The following is a 20,224-nucleotide window of genomic DNA, read 5'->3' on the forward strand; positions in this document are numbered from 1 at the left end:
AACGTGTTCCATAAATAAAGATTCTTATTATTAGAATTTATTTAGAGCTTTTCTGTTGGGCTTTATTACATGACACAGAGAGGTAAATGGGTTCATGTTAAAGGAACAGTTCAACATTTTGGGATTTTTTTCTTAACCTTCTTGCAAAGAACTAGTTGACATTATCACTGTTGTGTGTGCATTTAAGAAAAAAACAAGCAAGTTGACAGTTAGCTTAGCACAAACACTGGAACCACAGAGAAATCGATCCTTCCTGCACCTTCGAAACCCAATCATTTGTGTCGTAGTTATTGTTTGTTTAAGTGGGTGCTTCACAGGGGTTAAGTGGCACAATATTTCGCTGCTGATTGCTAATTCTTGTGCTGGTGGGCAGATTTTGTTAGTGAACGGTGCAGGACCTCATTTATATCGTTCTCCATTCATCTGTACAACAGTTCATCCCTCTGCATCAGATAATGCCTCTTCTCACAGTTTTGCACAAGTGTTAGTAGTATTTATTTCATTTTATTTTATTATTTTGTCTTGGCAAAAACAAACAAACAAAAAGAAAACAACAACAAAACAACTGTAAAATTGTAAATTGCACATATAGAAATCTTTGTATTGTATTCTTTTTTTTTACTGCTTGCTTTTTTATTTCTTATTTTTTTGTTTCATTTTTTGTATACTCTTATATAATTATTTACTTTGTGTTACTGTGCTGTCCTTGTGGATTAATAAAATTGATCTAAGTCAGACAGAGGCAGGCTAGCTGTTTCCCCCTGCTTACAGTCATTAAGCTAAGCTAAGCTAAGCTAACCTAACCAGCTGCAGTGGGAAAATTAGCTAACCTATTTATTTAAAGTGTCAACAAAATCTGCCTAATTTGCTGGTTTATTAGGCAGATCATTTTTGCCCTTCATCTACAAAGAAGTGATTAAACCAGTGTGTTTTGGCTCTCCTCCTCCTCTGCTGTGAGGGTTCCTTTTATTTTTTTCCTTTTCTCAAGCGCCCGCCCTCCCTGCTTAAGTTTGTCCCTCAGCGCGATCCGTCTTCCGTCCAGAAAAAAAAGCGACGGCCGAGAGCGACGCTCGCTGCTGATGTACCGCTGGCTCAAAAATGGAGAGCGACACCACCGTCCGGAGAATAAAACCCTTCGGGACGCAACATTATGTAGCTCAGGACAGCGACGGAGCCCGGGACCGGTGCGGGAACAACGGCTACAGCGCTGACCCGAAGAGGAAGCCCGAAGTGAGCCTGTACTTGCTGCGGGAAGCGCTGGCAGCGTCCCTGGTCTCTGTGTTTATTTTGGTGCTGTGGGGACTCGTTCATTTGTCGTTGCAGCAGCTTGTCATTGGAAAGCCGACCGGCGAGTTCAACGCAGTGAGAGCCAGGTGAGCTTTTCTGTTGTTGTGCTCGCTGTGACGCCTCGTTTGTCTGTTGTATGCTGGCTCGTGTTGTCAAAGCAGCGGAGCCCCCGACAACCTTTCCTCTAGTTTGGCAACAGACCTGCCTAGAAACCACTGCCGGGTTCCTCTTCCGGCCCACCTTTGCCTCTGAGGTAACCTGCACGCCGGACAGGTGTTGCAACGGCGTTTAACGGTTCGTGTCAGGAGAGGAGAAGTGCAGCAACCTCTGGGACTGATGCTCACATGATGCTTTTTCTTTATAAGCCTCAAACCAGCCCGAGATGCACAAGCACGAATATTAGCTCATGAAGTCGAAATCTAAACTTAAAAATAAAAGGCTGGAGAAAGTAGATGTTTTGATGCAGGTGAGGCGATGTGTGGTTGGTGTTTAACACAGAGGCAATCCTCAGTAATGCACTGAAACAGGAGTTGCATCATAAAACCTTGCAACTTAAATAAAAAACACAGAAAAAGCACTGTAAAAACCAATGCAAAGTAGGTGTTTAAAAAGAAAACCTGCATGCAAGTGGACAGTCACTCATTTCATTCATTCAATAAAAGTGAAACTGTAAAGCTCCACTTCTTCTTCTGCTGCATCCGCATGTAGTCACACCTTTGTTTTATATCCTGGTAATCTAAATAAGCATTGTCAATAAATCTCTGGGTAGTTGGACTTTTAGTGGGAGAAAAAACGAATATTTAAAGTAAAGCTGCAACTAGAGATTCTATTTATTGTCTGCCGTCATAGCAAAACTCTAACTATGGTTAAAAAAACAAACATTGTTGGCGGTTTATAGTGTAATCAGGCATGATCTTTACAATTATAGGTAATAAAATAGTATTATTTTAGATGTTTAGGTTGTCTGGTATGTCTAATGTTCTTGTTTATATTTGGAAGCTAAACTGTTATTAACCCGAGTTGTAGATATAAAGAAGCCTCTTTCATGATTATACAATGGGCCATAGTCTTTAAATATAACCCCATGAATGAAATTTACTTATTTACATGCATTAATAACATTTCAGCCACAGTGCAGGAATTGCATTCACTTTTGGCAAGTGGAAAACTTTGATAAGAATAAAGATTTACAAAAAAAACATGTGTGGGCACAGCTGCTGCGTCTCCATACAGTCAGTCTCTGTTTTATGTCCCAGTAATCTGAATACCTTTAGGTAGTTGGCCTTTTAGTAGGAGGGGAAAAAAGGCAATTTAAAGTGTTGCTCTTGATTAATCGGTTAGTTTTTTCGTCTGGGAAATGTCAGATAATGGTGAAAAATGTCTCGTATTTAATGTCTTGTTTTTCCTGCAACCAAAACACGTTCAGTTTACTGTTGTAAAGGAGTAAATAAACCAAAAGATATTCAAATTTAAGAAGCTGGAATTAGACAATATTGCCTATTTTTGCGTAAAAATACTCAAACCAATGCATTTAGTAGCTGTCAACTAGTCAGTTTATCCATTAATTGTTGCAGCTTTAAATGAAAGATGTCAAGTCTGGGGAACTTTATATTTTCTACATTAAATGATTAATCATTTATTTGAAAAATAATCCCTAGATTGATCGTTTATAGCTTCCCTACTCCACCTATACTGATATTTTATAGAACATTATTTGAACACAAAAGAAACAGCAGACAGGTCGATCAATAATAAATGCAGCCTGCGTGGCTATAGATAACAAACATCCTGTTCACTGAACGAAGCTGTAACGTTTTCAGATTAAAGGCCCGCTCGGCCTCACAGTGCAGCACCTTCTGTCAGTTTGTGATGAGGAGGGATGCAGGGATTATGGCACTGAATCTGAGGTCAGCAGGGCTGTGGTTGAGCTCTTGAAAGTGCTGGGTAGCGGGATTTGCCATCATTTGGCTGCTTGCTCCATAAGTGAGTCAGGCATGCTGCATTTGAACTGATTAGGGCTCTGAGCTTCTTTGGTCACAATCATGGCTTTCAGGAGTGCATGGCCTGCAAATCCAGATTTGAATTATAAGCATAAAACATTCCCTTGGAGGCTGCTGTAAAAATGGATTGGAGGCAGCAGCTCAGACATCTATGATATCATTTGGTGCCACTTTGTCGCAAGAAGCAGAAAGTCTCTGTTAGGTCGCAAGCAAAGGGACAAACAAACATTTATTTTTAATCTACGCTTGTAACAGCTGGACTACAACACATGGCTTCACCCGCTATGGTTTGATGACGGATATTATTCTCTCACCACTTCTAAACTTTACTTGCTGGTGGCTTTAAGCATCAGTTACCGCTGCAGGACTTATTCTGCTGTGGGCAACACGGAATATTTCTCAAACAGCTGTATCAAACACCAGCAGCAGCTGTTTTCTTTTAAAGAAAAAATGGGTAAAGGCATCTGTTTGGTCTTTTTACTCGGCCATATGGGCATCTTTGCTTTATTTCCTGGTGTACCTCTCTTAAGGGAGCCTGTGCAGTGAGAAGGATGATAAGGTCAGAGTCATACCGAAGCGTGACTCACTTTAATCCCACTGCACCTGGACAGTGGTTGTAACTCCGGGCCTGGAGACCTTTACAAGCTCGTTTATGAAAGACAAGTTCATTTTCTAAGCCTGACGTTTGCAGGGTCATCTCTGTCCACTTGTGTTCAACAGGGGAAAGTCGATGCTCTTTAATTTTTGATGTTACTTCCAGGACTGCCAGGAGTGATTCTTTTTTCTGTTGATCAATTTATTTTTTGACGTACAAAATATCAGAAAATAGTAAAAACAAAATGCTCAGTATGAATTCCAAGATGTGTTCTCTGTTCATGTAGTTTGTCCTAAACACTGAGCTATTCATTATACTATAAACAAGTCTTTATACTGAGGACGTGTGAACCACAACAGTTTCCAAATTTTTGCTTGAATGATGAAACTGTTGCTATTTGACGATCTGTCAGTCGCCTGATTGATTGTTGACACGTCGTTGTAACTCTACATGGACTCAAAGCAGATGTTCCTCCACACATCATATGAAATACTGTCTGTTTGGAACCACTAGAACTGTATGTCCCGGCATTGTTGTGCATATAAATAAGTAACTGGCAAAAGGGCTGAGCATAGTTTTCATTGACACAAATGAAAAAAGTTTGACTGCAGTTGTTTTTCTCACATACACGTAGACACATGTGCGGATCATGTGTATGTGTTTTCACCGTGTCAGCAACCTCTCCCATGTCTTCAGGAAATACATTTAATCTAATTTTAGTTTTAAAACCTCAAGATGGCTGCGGCTATACGTACAGTACATGAACACAGAGAAAGGCATTCAGTCATTCTTTCTAATAACAGCATCAGACTGTCATTCAGTTCTGAGAATAATGCTGATGGGATGGAAGATGTGGGCTTGGTTTACTGGTTCTTTACAGTTTAACAATATTCTCTTTCTCTCTTCACTCTTCACCATCTAGACTGCACTTAGAGCAGATCACCAGCGTTGGCCCTCGGCCGGTGGGCAGTCAGGAGAACGAGGTCCTGACAGTGGGCTACTTGTTGGAGCAGATTGAGAAGATCCGCCTGGAGACGGCAGCAGGCCCCCATCAGCTCACTGTAGATGTGCAACGTCCCACCGGCTCCTTTTCCATCGACTTCCTCGGAGGTTTCACGAGCTTCTACGACCGTGTCACCAACATCGCTGTCAGGCTGGAGCCCAAAAGTGGCACGCAGCACCTCATGCTCGCCAACTGCCACTTTGACTCCGTGGCCAACAGTCCAGGTAACATTTATTCACACTTATTTTAAACAGATCTGCCTTTTGAGCCTCTATGAGCTCTGAGACACTAAAAGTGGCTGAGCTTGTATATTTTGTTTTTTAAAAAAAAATGCAGCACACACCTTGCGTGTAGGTACATGCAGAAAAACGCCTGTGGGCCAGATGTAAACTGCCAGAAAACAACTGACTTTCCCATGCTTGTCTTTGACTGAGTAGAACAGAATATTCATGTGAGCGATACATTTTGCATGCTGGATTAAATCTGTCTGGTTAAATCTGCTACTACAACACCTCAAGTGCCATTTGTACACCATAAATGATACAGTTTTACTAGTGGTGGACCGATGTAGGTTCCTGATGCCAATATTTAGAGAGCANCTAATGTTTACATTTCAATCAGTGCATTGCTCTGTGTGAGAAGAAGCTGATGAAAAGCATCTGTCTTTATTTACGTCTCTCTTAGGCGGTCGCTATGTTCGAGACCTGGCCTGTGCCACGGGCGTGGCGGTGCTGAGCTGGTTCGTCACCCTGCTGTCGGTACTGATCGTGGCTCTGCTCGTCACTCTGCTGGGCCGCTCCATGTTTTGGTACAACCATTTCTACGCCTCCATCTGCCTGTATGGAGCTGCAGCCACTGGCAAGATGATCCTCATCCACACACTGGCCAAGAACTTGTACTACGGGGTGAGTGATGGAGTTTGTGATGGAAGGCTTCCTGCAGCTTTGGACAGTAACTTTAAAGAGCAAACAGGGAATCTGTAGCGAAATAAATGCGCCAAATATAAGGTGTGCTCCAATTATCATGAAAGTGTAGTTAGCCTTGATTGAAAAGTCACATTATGCATCACTTTAAAAGATGAGCTTCTATCTGAATTACACTTGTGTTTGTTAAATGGGAATGCAAAAGGGAGAGCTGTGTTGAAACTGAAACTAGAATAATATCTTAAATAATTCATCTGGTGTTGATTTTGTTTAATTCAGCATCACCACATCAGTCTGGACTCTTTCTGGTTCCCTTTTGCATTCACTGTCTGACGTGAAGAAGAGATCACATTATTTCCCTGAGCCTCATATTTCGCTGAACTCACATTTAATGAGAGCTAAAGTGCAGAGAGGACAAAGTCAGACGGTTCCTCTTCCTCCACAGCGATTACAGAACAGCAGCTCCTTTTTGTAAATGTCCACGTATGTGTAATACTGAGCTGTAGCGGTGGAATACAGACAGTCATCTGTCAGTCACATGCACACGCTTATTGACCAAATCATCATCATCTGCTGCTGAGAACCAGTTGACTCGCCTCTCTGGGCTTTTTGTTGCCGTTGGGAGTATCTTGTGCTTTTCCAGCTATCAAATGTTAGCATCTCTGCTCGCTAATTGGAAAGCCTGCTTCTTTGCATTCTTTCAAAAAGATTGTTGGAGCTTTTTTTGGTGAAGTCTTCTGATCGTTTTAGGTAGGACGGGATGTTTGCAAGTCAGTATGCATATTGTGTGTTTGACATTTAGTTGTTTTAAGTGTTGATTTAGAGTTTAAAACATTGCAGAAAATGGATTTTCTTCTGGAGCTGCAGCTTACCACAATATTAACTCCAGCTTACCATGGACATTTTCCAGAAGGAACACAGACTAACCTTTTGTCCCAGATTACGTAACGCTTCAGTGTAACAAAATCTCTATTGAAAGGCCAGAATGTATCTTTGCCCGAATTCTGAATGGTATTTTCCTAAAAAGTCCTGAACAGATACAACCAGCGCATTTTGTTTTATTGAACAGACAAATCATTAGTCATGATGTAGATAAAATACATTTTAAAAATACACATTTATGCAAATAGTTTGAAGGATTCTAGTCACACTCAGCCCTTGTCTTTCATTTTATGTTCCCTTTAGTTCATAGTTTAGAATAAAGCAGTGGCCAATGTTTAAAAAAATAAAGTCCCCATTGTAGGAAATACTATGTCACTGATTCCTTCTCCCTTATTATTATTATTTTTTATCCACAACAGTCATGAGTTAGTGATTATCTTATTTGCAGTTTGAATCAGAAGAAAAATAACGTCATTGTGAAGTGATATAAAACTGAAAACTGCGATGGTGCCCAGAGAAGAGAGGAGTTGAGCAAACAGCCCGGTTTGTCCATGATTCTCAGTGAACATTTTAACAGTTTGCAGATGCTCTTACTTCCTCAAGATTCTCATGGCACATTTGAGTTAATGCGTTGATTATTTTGTTGACATTCGGATGTTTGTCACGATAGAAGTTTTGGAAAAAAATGGAAACCAATTGTTCAGAAGTAAATTTCAGTAACATTTATTTGTGCTGATATCTAAAACAAGCAAAAAAACAAACAAACTTGGATTTATCAGCAAAATTAAGAGTATTAAGTTTGATCAAGATGATGAATTTGTTGCTTCATGTAATCATTGATAATAAGGACTTTCAGAGAACTTTCTTCTACTGTAGCAAGTTTTTTTTTGGTAAAACATATCAGTCGATTCACAGCCTATCAAAGATCCATCCATCCATCGTCTATACACCTGTTAATCCTGACTAGGGTCGTGGGGGGGCTGGAGTCTATCCCAGCTGGACAGGTAACCAGTCTATCACAGGGCTACACTTAGAGACAGGCAACCAAGCACACTCACATTCACACCCACTGACAATTTAGAATCACCAATTAACCTCAACATGTTTTTGGACCTTGTGGGAGGAAGCTGGAGAACCCGGAGAGAACCCACGCTGCCCGGGGAGAACATGCAAACTCCATGCAGAAAGATCCCATGTGTCGTGAACCGGCGACCTTCTTGCTTGTGAGGCAACAGTGCTAACCACCGACCCACCTTGCTGCCCCCCCTATCAAAGATGCACACAGTAAAGCCCAAAGCCTCTAATCTGCTCCTGCATCTATCTTGTGTGTTTTCCTCGCAGGGTGTCCGTCTGGTGGAGCTGGGAGATCTGTACTTCGACGTGAGCCTGCTGCTGTGGTGCTGCAGCCTGGTGTGGCTGACCCAGCAGGGCCTGTGTTCGGCCTACGTGCCCATGCTAATGGTAGCTTTCCCCCTGGCCACCAGACTGCTGCTGGCGAAAGAATTTAAACACAGAGGTAAATGCTCAGCCTCAACGCCACCCTGTTTGTCACCATTTATCTTGTAAAGTTACAAGTAAGGACTCCGACTGAGATGCCCCCAGTATATAATTCTTTGGTTGATTATTAATACTTAACGATAAGAGATAAATCATCACAATCTCTAAACCTGCTTCTCGTAAGCCTCCCAGCAGCCGAATCAAACTCAGCATGCTCTTATGTGTTTAGACTCTGGTACATTCTCATTTTAAGTTAAGGTAAACCTCTCATTAATTGATGGAAGTAAACAAAGATTAACCCTCAGCTGTTGTGTATCGCTACCTCCTGCCGCTCACATGACTTAAGACCTCTTCATTCTTAAAACAAAGTGCTTGTCAGATTGTAAATAGCTTTGGAAACCCCCTCATTTACGGCATAATCAGGGGAGATTATGAAGACGTGCAAAAGCCACAGAGCTGTTGCAGTAATCAGGGAGGCCGTGGGATGTAGTCAGGATGGTCGGGAGGCTTTTTACCCGCCTTCAAGTTCAGAGCAGCCATAAACACTTTTACCTCAAGACGTAATTTACGAAGGGCTTGTCATAGCTGTGGAGCAGCCAGAAGATTCCAGCCTCATGGCCTCATCCTTGGCTGGTTTGGTTCGGTCTGACTAACTCTTTTCCTCCAGGAGCGTCAGTGAAATACAGCGTGCTCTACCTGCTGGGCCTGGCGTTGCCTTATGTCCACTTCATGTTCCTCATCTGGGTGGTGTTTGAGATTTTCACACCCATCATGGGCCGCAGCGGCACCGAGATTCCTCCTGAGGTGGTGCTGGCCACCTTGGTCACCCTGGCAACCATCTTCCTCTCCTCTTTTTTTGTGAGTATTCCCACATTATGTGCGATAAAGAACAAATCTGGGTTTGCTTTCTCAAGCAGGAAGGCAGTGTACGAATGAGGAAGTGTAGGCAGGACAGAAAATACGTGACTAAACAATCGTTTTTAAGCTTCTGGGAGCAACATTTGTTTGAAACAGGAAATAGTTTATTTTACCTTCAGACAAATAAAACAACGGAGGTCGTAAAATTTAATGCACAGCTCACAGACTGTGGCCTTAGCTTTCTTTTTTTGTTGTTTTGTTTTTTTAAAAGGATATTTGTCTTAATAAAATACAAAAAAAAACCATTTTCTGTAATTTCAACATACTACAGTGTAGATTGTTCCTTCCGCCGGTTCAATAACACTTTTTACTGTCTGTCTCAGCTGCATTTCATCTACTTGGTACGGAGCACAAAGTGGATCCTGGCTGGTCTCGGCTCAGTCTTCATCATCATGTTCCTGCTGGTGTCCTGCGGCCTCTTCTTTCCTTATTCCGGCAGTCCGGATAGCCCGCGACCAAAGAGAGTCTTCCTTCAGGTTGGAAGTCACAACACACATACAAACCCAAATGCACATAGAAACTTAGACACAGATATGTCTGTGAAGATTCTCAGTCATCCAGGTCATGGTTATTCTTGGAGATTAATCGTAGCAACTGGATTTGCTTGAGTTCCTTGAAGACGTTCCACCTCTCATCCAAGAGGCTTCATCAGTTCTGACTAGTTGGGAGTTCTAGACACTCATATCCTGAAGGAGCCATTAACACCTGAGTTTCACTTGGGAGTTTGTTGCTCCTCCCCCTCGTTATATGGGTCGTTAGTGCTCCCTCTGCCACAAAGGGGTTCGTTAGAGTCTTTTGTGGCGAGGTGTGAATGTAGTGGAGAGATCTTAGGACTGAATTGTAAACAGGTGAAACATGATGCCTCAGACCTCCACCTCTGTTGAGGGATGATCTTTCCAGTTTGACAGAGATGGCTTCTTTCACCCCTCTCTCAAACCATCTGTCCTCCCTGACCAACGTCTGCATGTTGTTGTCTTTGAATGAGTGTTCGTTGTCCTTGTAGCAAGTCGAGTTGCTACGATTAATCTACCGGAATAGATACAGATGTTTTTCTGTTGACGGGTAGAATCCAGGCGAAGATGAATGATGATTGTAGACTCAAACAAAAAGCACAGAAGATGAATGGAAATGTTTGACTGTTGGTTCTAACTAATCAGAGCAACATAAACAGAATAAACAATGTGCATAATCAGTGAGGGATGAGACAAACTTGGGAAGATATAATTAGCATATGTAAACAAGTCATTTCTAAACAACTAAATGCAGAAGCTGAAATACCCCAAAGTGTGTTAAATGGAACTCATATCAGCGGTTTGGCTCACTCAACAGCTTTTAAAGAAGCTCGATATTCTGCAGTAAAGGTCAGGAAGAGAACTCACACCTCCTTTACAGGCTGCTCATCAGCCAACTCCAGGTTTCTCCATATGCAGCTTAACATTTATCAAAATGTTAGATTGAAAGTGAGAAAAATGCCCCCACTTAGATGAAATAAGCACAAAAGCAATACGCAGTAACTGCAGAATTACCTTTTGTGATTGACCATCTTGCAATGCGTTTCCCTGCCTGCACGATTCAAATCTCTTGGGAGCATATTTTCCATCTGCATGGGTGTTTTTTTTTTTCCCCCACTCATTTTTTTGTAACTGCAAAAAAAAAAAAAACCCTGCTCTGATTCCAGTCCTCCACCTGCTCATTAATCACAGGAAGCTCCTTTCAGACACTTGGTGAGATAGACGCAGTACGAAGCAGGTTGGAGGAAAGCGTGTGTGTCGAAGATCTGAATTAATATACGTTTTTTAAAAATGCTTATCGGTCTCCCTGCAGCACACAACACGGACCTTCCACAACCTCCAGGGCCAGGTGGAGAGCCGAGACTCGGGCCTGTGGATAAACAGTTTTGACTTCACGGGCATACAGCACGTCACGCCTCACATCCCCGAGATCAACGACAGCGTTCGGACCCGCTGCCGGGAGGACCGGCCCTTCTGCGGTTACCCCTGGTTCCTGCCTGTGAAGTTCCTCAGCAAGTCAGTACTGCAGCCTTGTAGCTTGTCTTCATGCTCTTTTGTTTAACACTGTTTCCTCTTATATCACAGTAAAGGCTGCTTTTTTTTTTTACTTTCTTTACTTTCACAAGTACGTTTGGTGTGTTTGTAGGAAGAACTGGTACCTGCCGGCTTCAGAAGTGTCTCCGAGCTCTCCGGTGGAGTTCAGCCTGCTGTCCAAAGAGGAGACGAGCTGGGGGACGGTCAAGATGACGTTTAGCGCTAAAGGTCATGAACAGTTTATACGAACTGAGTTTCAAAGTCGGAACAAGACAAGTTTACCTTTAAGTCATTTCAGCTAGAGCNATAATACAGATATCATGTTTTTATTTACGACCTGTTCAGGGTGTCCCCTGCCTTCGCCCTAAGTCGGCTGGGATAAACTCCAGCCCCCCGCGACCCTAGTGAGGATTAAGCGGTGTATAGATAATGGATGGAGGGATGTTTTTATTTCTTTTTTTGCACCCATTAAGTGATCCATCCATCCATTATCTATACACTGCTTAATCCTCACTGGGTTGTGGGGGGAGCTGGACAGGTCACTAGTCCATCACAGGGCTGCACTTAGAGACAGACAACCAAGCACACTCACATTCACACCGACGGACAATTTAGAATCACCAATTAGCCTCAACGTGTTTTTGTGGGAGGAAGATGGAGAACCTGGAGAGAACCCACGCTGCATGGGGAGAACATGCAAACTCCACACAGAAAGATCCCAGGTGTCCTCACCGGAACGTGAACCGGCGACCTTCTTGCTGCGAGGCAACGGTGCTAACCTCGAGCCACCTTGCTGCCCCCCCAATAAATCACAACAATTTAAAAAAACAGTAACAAATGAAACACAAAGTTCAAGTGAACATCCGACTCTTCCCGTTGCCAGCGCTCTCTGCTGTGCTGCTGATTTATCTTAGCTCGTATGTCTTAGCACAACAGTCCGATGGTTCTCTGTGTGCTTCTCCTTCTTTTTCCCACTCAGTGTGCGTCTTGTTCAGTTTTGCCTCCTTGATGATATTCGTCATAAATATAGTCTGAAATGTTGGAGGCTTATACGTGCTGGACAGCGTGCCATTAGCTGCAGCAGCTAGTCAAGCCATAGAAGCACCACAGATTCCCTGTTAGCTGCCCCACTAGTAAGTGACTGAGCCAGTTGTTGGCTGATTATCTCAAAGTCACATTTTTTTCTATGACATTTTTGTATTTTTTGTGTGTCCTGACCACGCAAGCTACCGAAAGGTTTGTCATAAAGTTTTGCACAGACATTTACGGCCCGCTGAGGATGAAGCCTGCAGACTTTGGTCCCCATGAGGTTCACATTTCTGGTTCAGAGCGACATATTTTTTTTGTTGTTGTTGTTAAATTTACATTCACGGCCCCCAGAGGCCAAAATGTAAACTTTGATTTCCTTGCTTTTTCCTGTAGCCTCTCAAATCTTTGTTCCTCACCGTTGTTTGCAAACCACTGCCGTCCGACATGCAAGTCCTCGAGTGGCTCGTGATAATAATGCCCTTATTTGTGTCCTGTGTTGTGTGCTGTTGTCACGTGGACCACAGAGTGTGAAATTTAGGCAGCAACAGCAGTCCAGTCCTGAAAACTTGAATCCCTCTTTTAAATTTATTACAAACAACCGCATTGTACTCTGAACAGGAAGTTGCTTAGAGGGTGTCATAAACTGTTTAGTCTGCACAGAAATAGCAGCAGTTTGCTAATGATATGTATCACATTGAAATCTGTAGTCATCGCCCTATCTTGGGTCTGGTTTTAATTCAGGGATTTTTTTCACTGTTCAAACTCCACACCGCACCCCCGAAGCCTGTTGAGAAGACATGTTTTCCTAGTTCACATTCTCTCATACGTACACAGCCTCACCGGTAAAAGGAACTTGATCCAAGAGGTGTGGACCGGGAAGATACACACACAATTTCACGTCCACTGCTGCTTGCCAAGCCTTTGATTTCTTGGAATTCTAAACATTTCTTCATGTGAAAAATAATAAAGGAAGAGAGGAAAGTATAAAGACAGGCAGAGCATTGTCTTGCGCATGTTTTCGCCTGCATAAGTTGAATATATGTGTGGGTAAGACGCCAATAATCGGATAATTTAATTCTTGTACTTCTAGTAACATATTTCCAATTTCAGGCCCGCTCAGGCTTTGATTTATGCATGGAATGTTCTGAACTCTCACAGAGCTTCTCTGGGACGAGGATTAATATGTCGCTGACATAAGTGGCACAGACAGGAGCCTGAATGGTACCCAGGCAGACAGTGAACCGGCCCCCACCCCCCGCCTCATGAACACATTCAATCTAGAAATCCAGAGCACATGATGTCTCCGTTTGGCTGTCTGATCTTTGAGTCATTTTTTTTTCCCCCTCCTCCCTTTTCTTTGCATTTATTCTCAGTCGGTTGTATCCCTCACCACTAACCTGTCTAATCTTTTTTATATCACATGCCCAGTTCACATGCTCTTTTCCTTTCTTCTCTCTGTTGCCCGTTTTCCCTTCGTGCCCTCGCCGTCACACAAAAGAGTTTTTTAGGCAGCTTGTTGCATTCTTCGCATGTTTCCACGCCGAGCCTACTCCCTCCGTCCTCGTGTGTTTGCGACTTTGCCCTGCTGCACTTGAGAGTTATCAGCTCTGCCATCTGTGTTTTTTATCTCTCGCTGCTCCGGCGGCTCAGGACAAAAGGGTGAAATGGATGCACAAAACTGCTTGCCTCTGTGTGTTCACTTCAGGTCAAAACAAATTCCTGTTGCCTGATAAACATGAGCGGCTCACAGCTAGTGTTCTTGACACACATACACAGTTTGTTTCTTGTTGTAGGTGCCAGCGATGACGCAGTGAGTTGTGCAGTGATGCTGGAAGTCCTCCATTCTCTGGCCAACCAGTCCTCCCCTCTTCACCACGGAGTTATCTTCCTCTTTAATGGGGCAGAAGAAAATGTGCTGCAGGTAAAATGAAGCACAACACGGCACACTTTAGATGTTATACCAGAGTGTTCACAGCACTTTTGAGGATCATTTAATTTAAAACTCTTGTCTTGATATTTTCTCCATCTCATTTTTACTTGTCTGTCTCTCAATCTCTCCAACAGGCCAGTCACGGTTTCATTACCCAGCATCCATGGGCCAAGCAGGTGCGAGCCTTCATTAACTTGGAGGCTGCAGGTGTTGGGGGAAAGGAGGTTGTTTTCCAGACAGGTACTGATAAATTGGCTTGCTTTGTTTGTTATCATGCTTTTCTCCTTGTTTGTTTTGGAAGTTTGTGTGTGCGGCCTTCCAGCTGCACTTATTTCTCCTATAAATGGTAAAGCTTGCAAAAAATGCACGCAGTTTTTTTCCTTTTAATGACGCAGATTGTCTGAAGTAGAGACACTGCTGCAGTTCTGAGAATCACAAGTTTTATAGTATAAAAATATCCTTATTCACTGCCCCACATTAGAACCGCCAAATAGAGGGATACATATACATATATATAACCATGATTATCTTTCTTTGTTTATGTTATCTATCTTGAATGACTTCTCTGTTTTATTTAGCTGCCTTGTGATGCAATTTTTAACTCGGATGGTTGAAACGTGCTCTATAAATAAAGATTATTATATTATTACACAATGATTACTTAATGCAGCAAAACTTGGGACTCCTGGTAACTGTCCAGTGTCTAAAATATCTCAGCAGCTGTTCCTTCCTTCCTTCCCCGAAGGCCCAGAGAACCCATGGCTGGTGCAGGCCTACGTTCATGCCGCCAAACACCCCTTCGCCTCTGTGGTCGGCCAGGAGGTCTTTCAAAGTGGCATCATTCCCTCCGACACCGACTTTCGCATATACAGGGACTTTGGTAACATCCCAGGTTAGACCAACAACTGTTGCAGCACAGTTTATAAATTAATAATGAAAGCATGAAGCTTTTCTATGTCAGAGTCAGAGAGAAAAATACTGTGGGCGATACAAAGACAAAGCAGCTACCTTTTTATGTTTTACGCTTTAATTGTATTCTCTGTCTTTGTGTGTGTTTTCTTCCAGGCATTGATCTGGCCTTCATTGAAAACGGTTTCATCTACCATACCAAGTACGACACTGCAAACAGGATCCTGACAGACTCGATACAGAGAGCCGGTAAAAGACAGATCACAAATGTGTTCGTGCTCACACTTTTGTTTAACTGTCAGTTTAAATAGAATCAGCAGTTTGAGCTGATGGGTGTGTCAGTGTGTTAGCATGACAACAGTCACTGCAGCAGCGTTTTTCTGTCGCAGGCACCAACGCATGAGGTGCATTTATGTTTTGTCCTCCAGTCCCGGGTTGGTCAGCAGTGCCCTGATCGCATTATTTCTCGGAGGACTCAGGAATGCATACATACATACCAGCTGCAGGCTGTTGCCCTCATTTACCTTGCGCTTCTGTGTTGCTGAATTATTTTGCTTTACTTAGCAGAGAATCCAGTCAGTCAGCACTAAAAACCCGAGACAGTTGGCATCTTTCCTCTCTCGCTCAGCAGCTACTGGACATCTCCCTCCTCTTCTTCTGTGCGCAGCAACTCGCCATGAAAGGCATGAATTATTAGAGAGAGAAAGTGAGATTTCAGAGGGAGGTAGAAGGTATTTTTAGTCTGTGAAGAAGGAGGCAGAACAATTTTCTAAGGTGGAGAGTAGGACACAGCCCAGAAGAAGAAGAAGAAGAAGATACACCAGTAGCTCGGCCCTTTTGAAGCTGGTGATGAATACAGCAGATATTTGGCCTCGTCTTAAAAAAATCTGCTGCGGGTTTTTGGACAGAGCGGGGCAAGGTGCAAGACTCGCAGGGCTTGGAAGTCATAGTGAAACTAAGAAGGGAACCTTGTGGGGAAAATCACAAACAGTGAGAACCCCACATGAACAAGTAGATGTGAGTTGTTTGCACTGTTTGGCCGCAGCGAGCCTACCAGGCGGAAGAACAATGGAGCTTTGTCTCGCCTGCGTGTGTGCGTTGTTAACTGTGCAGACGTGGAGGCAGCAGTGCCGAGAGCAGCACAGATAAAAGAAACTTTGCCTCAGCTGCGATAACACACACACACACACACACAGCCTCTTTTTAATGGTCTTTCATGTTAGCAGATTTCTCATCTACACTCAACGTCATGTTTGCAGCGCTTGTCAGTCAGAGCGGTGGTATAGGAGAAGTAATTGATTTAATATAGAACACGTAGGAGTCAGAATGTCTATCAGTATGATCTTATTGTCTTCTCTTACATATCCTGTCATGGGGGAAACTATTATCTGAGTGTGAGGGTACAGTTGTAGAGAGATTTGTAGAAGATACTTGTATGTGTTGGAGTAGTGTGTGTGTGGAAAGTTAGTGTTGTATGTGCAAGATTACATCCTCTATTGTCATTCATTCATCTCACAGAACTGTTTATGTGTTGTCGTTACCATAAAATAAGAATGCACATGAATAAGCCTCGACACACAGACCACTATTTACTAGAAGTATATCTTGTTTATTTACTTGTTTACAGCTTTATTACTGCAGAAAATACTTTCCGGACGACCTTGTAATGGCTTGTTCTGCTGTTCAGACGGTTACCATCAGTAAACTCTGCCTGCATGTGAACCATTGACTTCCTCTGACTGTGGGAGCAGAACTACAAACCAAAAAACCCACAATTAGGTTGAATTCCTTGTTTGACCATTTCTACGACTTCATTTTCTCTCCCAGCCAGTTGTAATTATACAAGTCGATTGTACATTTTTGTCTGACCGGAGCGTCGCCGTTGACGTTTCACCTCTTTGCTCGCCGTCTTGTTTCCAGGCGACAACATCCTGGCAGTCCTGAAGTACTTGGTAATGTCAGAGAAGTTGGCCGACTCCTCCGAGTATCGTCATGGCAACATGGTGTTTTTCGACCTGCTGGGGGTAGTCGTGGTGGCTTACCCGGCTCGAGTCGGCACCATCCTCAACTACATGGTCGCCACGGCCACCTTCCTCTATCTGGCCAAGAAAGCCTCACTGCCTGGCAATGGAGGTAAGTTTCCATTTCCTGCAGACGATGTATGGCATTTCCTCTACTGCTTATGTGTGCTTTGTGTTTTCCTCTTCCTCCTCTTTAGGACTTTTTCACAAGTACTTTCCTTGGAGAATTGTAAATTAAGGTTCAACCCATCCAAATGTACGGTTGTCCTCAAATGCATTCATACCCTTCCATTAAAGAAAAGGCAAAATTCACAATAGTCACTCAAATAACTAGAAACTGAAAAAAGTAATAATAAATAAAAATATGCAAAATTATAATTTAGTGCAGTGGTTCTTAAGCTGGGAGTCCCAAGATAATTTCAGGGAGTCACCAGATCATTGTAAAAAAAATAAAAAATAAAAATAAAATAAAGCCTATATTTATCAAATAAATTAGTATTAGGGCTGTCAAAATTAAAAGTGTATACTTCTTCCCCACTCCTTTTTCTGACTTGTTAATATTGTGATTTTATTATGTGATATTATTGTTCTTTTTTGCTCTTTTTTAAAAATTTTTATATAATTTTTTTCCCTTTAATTTGTTCTAAATAAATTCAGTTCATTCATTCGTTCAAAAGAAAATTAACGTGCTAATGTAAAGAGATAAATCTGTGGAATTAAATTAAAATGATATTATAATTATATTAACAATTCAAATTGCGGGGTCATGAACACAAACTTATGTTATCTTGGGGGTCGTGACTCAAAAAATTTGAGAACCTCTACTTAGTGAAATAAGACGTTGCTTTTGAATTGTGGTTGAAAAGAATAATTTAAAAATCAAACAAAACTGTCCAAATAAAGCACTTTGCTGATGAGCAGTGAAATTAAAATAGCTGTCAACAGGTGCAGAAGTCTGATTGAGAGTTACAGAGAACACAAGATTGCAGTGATTGGCTCAAAGGGTTGTTCAACTAAATATTAGTTTACGGGTCCCATCATGCTTGTTTGCTTGTGTATTTTGAATCACAGTTAAAAAGCAATGTCATTATTTTCATTCATTTTTATTTATTATTGCTTTTGTCAATTTCATCTTATTTCAGTGACACCTGTTTTTTTTCCTTCTTTAATGAGAGGGTATAAATACATTTAAGGACAACTGTATAATCTCAGGATATTTTAGCTAATGTTTACATTTCAATCAGTGCATTGCTCTGTGTGAGAAGAAGCTGATGAAAAGCATCTGTCTTTATTTACGTCTCTCTTAGGCGGTCGCTATGTTCGAGACCTGGCCTGTGCCACGGGCGTGGCGGTGCTGAGCTGGTTCGTCACCCTGCTGTCGGTACTGATCGTGGCTCTGCTCGTCACTCTGCTGGGCCGCTCCATGTTTTGGTACAACCATTTCTACGCCTCCATCTGCCTGTATGGAGCTGCAGCCACTGGCAAGATGATCCTCATCCACACACTGGCCAAGAACTTGTACTACGGGGTGAGTGATGGAGTTTGTGATGGAAGGCTTCCTGCAGCTTTGGACAGTAACTTTAAAGAGCAAACAGGGAATCTGTAGCGAAATAAATGCGCCAAATATAAGGTGTGCTCCAATTATCATGAAAGTGTAGTTAGCCTTGATTGAAAAGTCACATTATGCATCACTTTAAAAGATGAGCTTCTATCTGAATTACACTTGTGTTTGTTAAATGGGAATGCAAAAGGGAGAGCTGTGTTGAAACTGAAACTAGAATAATATCTTAAATAATTCATCTGGTGTTGATTTTGTTTAATTCAGCATCACCACATCAGTCTGGACTCTTTCTGGTTCCCTTTTGCATTCACTGTCTGACGTGAAGAAGAGATCACATTATTTCCCTGAGCCTCATATTTCGCTGAACTCACATTTAATGAGAGCTAAAGTGCAGAGAGGACAAAGTCAGACGGTTCCTCTTCCTCCACAGCGATTACAGAACAGCAGCTCCTTTTTGTAAATGTCCACGTATGTGTAATACTGAGCTGTAGCGGTGGAATACAGACAGTCATCTGTCAGTCACATGCACACGCTTATTGACCAAATCATCATCATCTGCTGCTGAGAACCAGTTGACTCGCCTCTCTGGGCTTTTTGTTGCCGTTGGGAGTATCTTGTGCTTTTCCAGCTATCAAATGTTAGCATCTCTGCTCGCTAATTGGAAAGCCTGCTTCTTTGCATTCTTTCAAAAAGATTGTTGGAGCTTTTTTTGGTGAAGTCTTCTGATCGTTTTAGGTAGGACGGGATGTTTGCAAGTCAGTATGCATATTGTGTGTTTGACATTTAGTTGTTTTAAGTGTTGATTTAGAGTTTAAAACATTGCAGAAAATGGATTTTCTTCTGGAGCTGCAGCTTACCACAATATTAACTCCAGCTTACCATGGACATTTTCCAGAAGGAACACAGACTAACCTTTTGTCCCAGATTACGTAACGCTTCAGTGTAACAAAATCTCTATTGAAAGGCCAGAATGTATCTTTGCCCGAATTCTGAATGGTATTTTCCTAAAAAGTCCTGAACAGATACAACCAGCGCATTTTGTTTTATTGAACAGACAAATCATTAGTCATGATGAAGACAAAATACATTTTAAAAATACACATTTATGCAAATAGTTTGAAGGATTCTAGTCACACTCAGCCCTTGTCTTTCATTTTATGTTCCCTTTAGTTCATAGTTTAGAATAAAGCAGTGGCCAATGTTTAAAAAAATAAAGTCCCCATTGTAGGAAATACTATGTCACTGATTCCTTCTCCCTGATTATTATTATTTTTTGTCGACAACAGTCATGAGTTAGTGATTATCTTATTTGCAGTTTGAATCAGAAGAAAAATAACGTCATTGTGAAGTGATATAAAACTGAAAACTGCGATGGTGCCCAGAGAAGAGAGGAGTTGAGCAAACAGCCCGGTTTGTCCATGATTCTCAGTGAACATTTTAACAGTTTGCAGATGCTCTTACTTCCTCAAGATTCTCATGGCACATTTGAGTTAATGCGTTGATTATTTTGTTGACATTCGGATGTTTGTCACGATAGAAGTTTTGGAAAAAAATGGAAACCAATTGTTCAGAAGTAAATTTCAGTAACATTTATTTGTGCTGATATCTAAAACAAGCAAAAAAA

The 20,224-nt window shown here is 42.0% G+C and overlaps 1 protein-coding gene across 1 annotated transcript; it reads left to right on the top strand.

Moving 5' to 3' along the window:
* Window positions 1-1,010: 1,010 nt before the first annotated feature.
* On the top strand, window positions 1,011-18,567 carry ermp1 (endoplasmic reticulum metallopeptidase 1; the record flags this gene model as incomplete). The annotated part of the gene is made up of 8 exons (XM_008287804.1): window positions 1,011-1,373; window positions 4,805-5,109; window positions 13,973-14,100; window positions 14,244-14,349; window positions 14,855-15,001; window positions 15,175-15,267; window positions 16,939-17,151; window positions 18,347-18,567. Coding segments are annotated over exons 1-8 (1,488 nt in total), but the record flags the coding sequence as incomplete, so codon positions are not given.
* Between the last annotated feature and the right edge of the window lie 1,657 nt (window positions 18,568-20,224).

This window comes from Stegastes partitus, unplaced genomic scaffold (assembly GCF_000690725.1).
Source record: "Stegastes partitus isolate 25-593 unplaced genomic scaffold, Stegastes_partitus-1.0.2 Scaffold521, whole genome shotgun sequence".
NCBI lineage: Eukaryota > Metazoa > Chordata > Actinopteri > Pomacentridae > Stegastes > Stegastes partitus.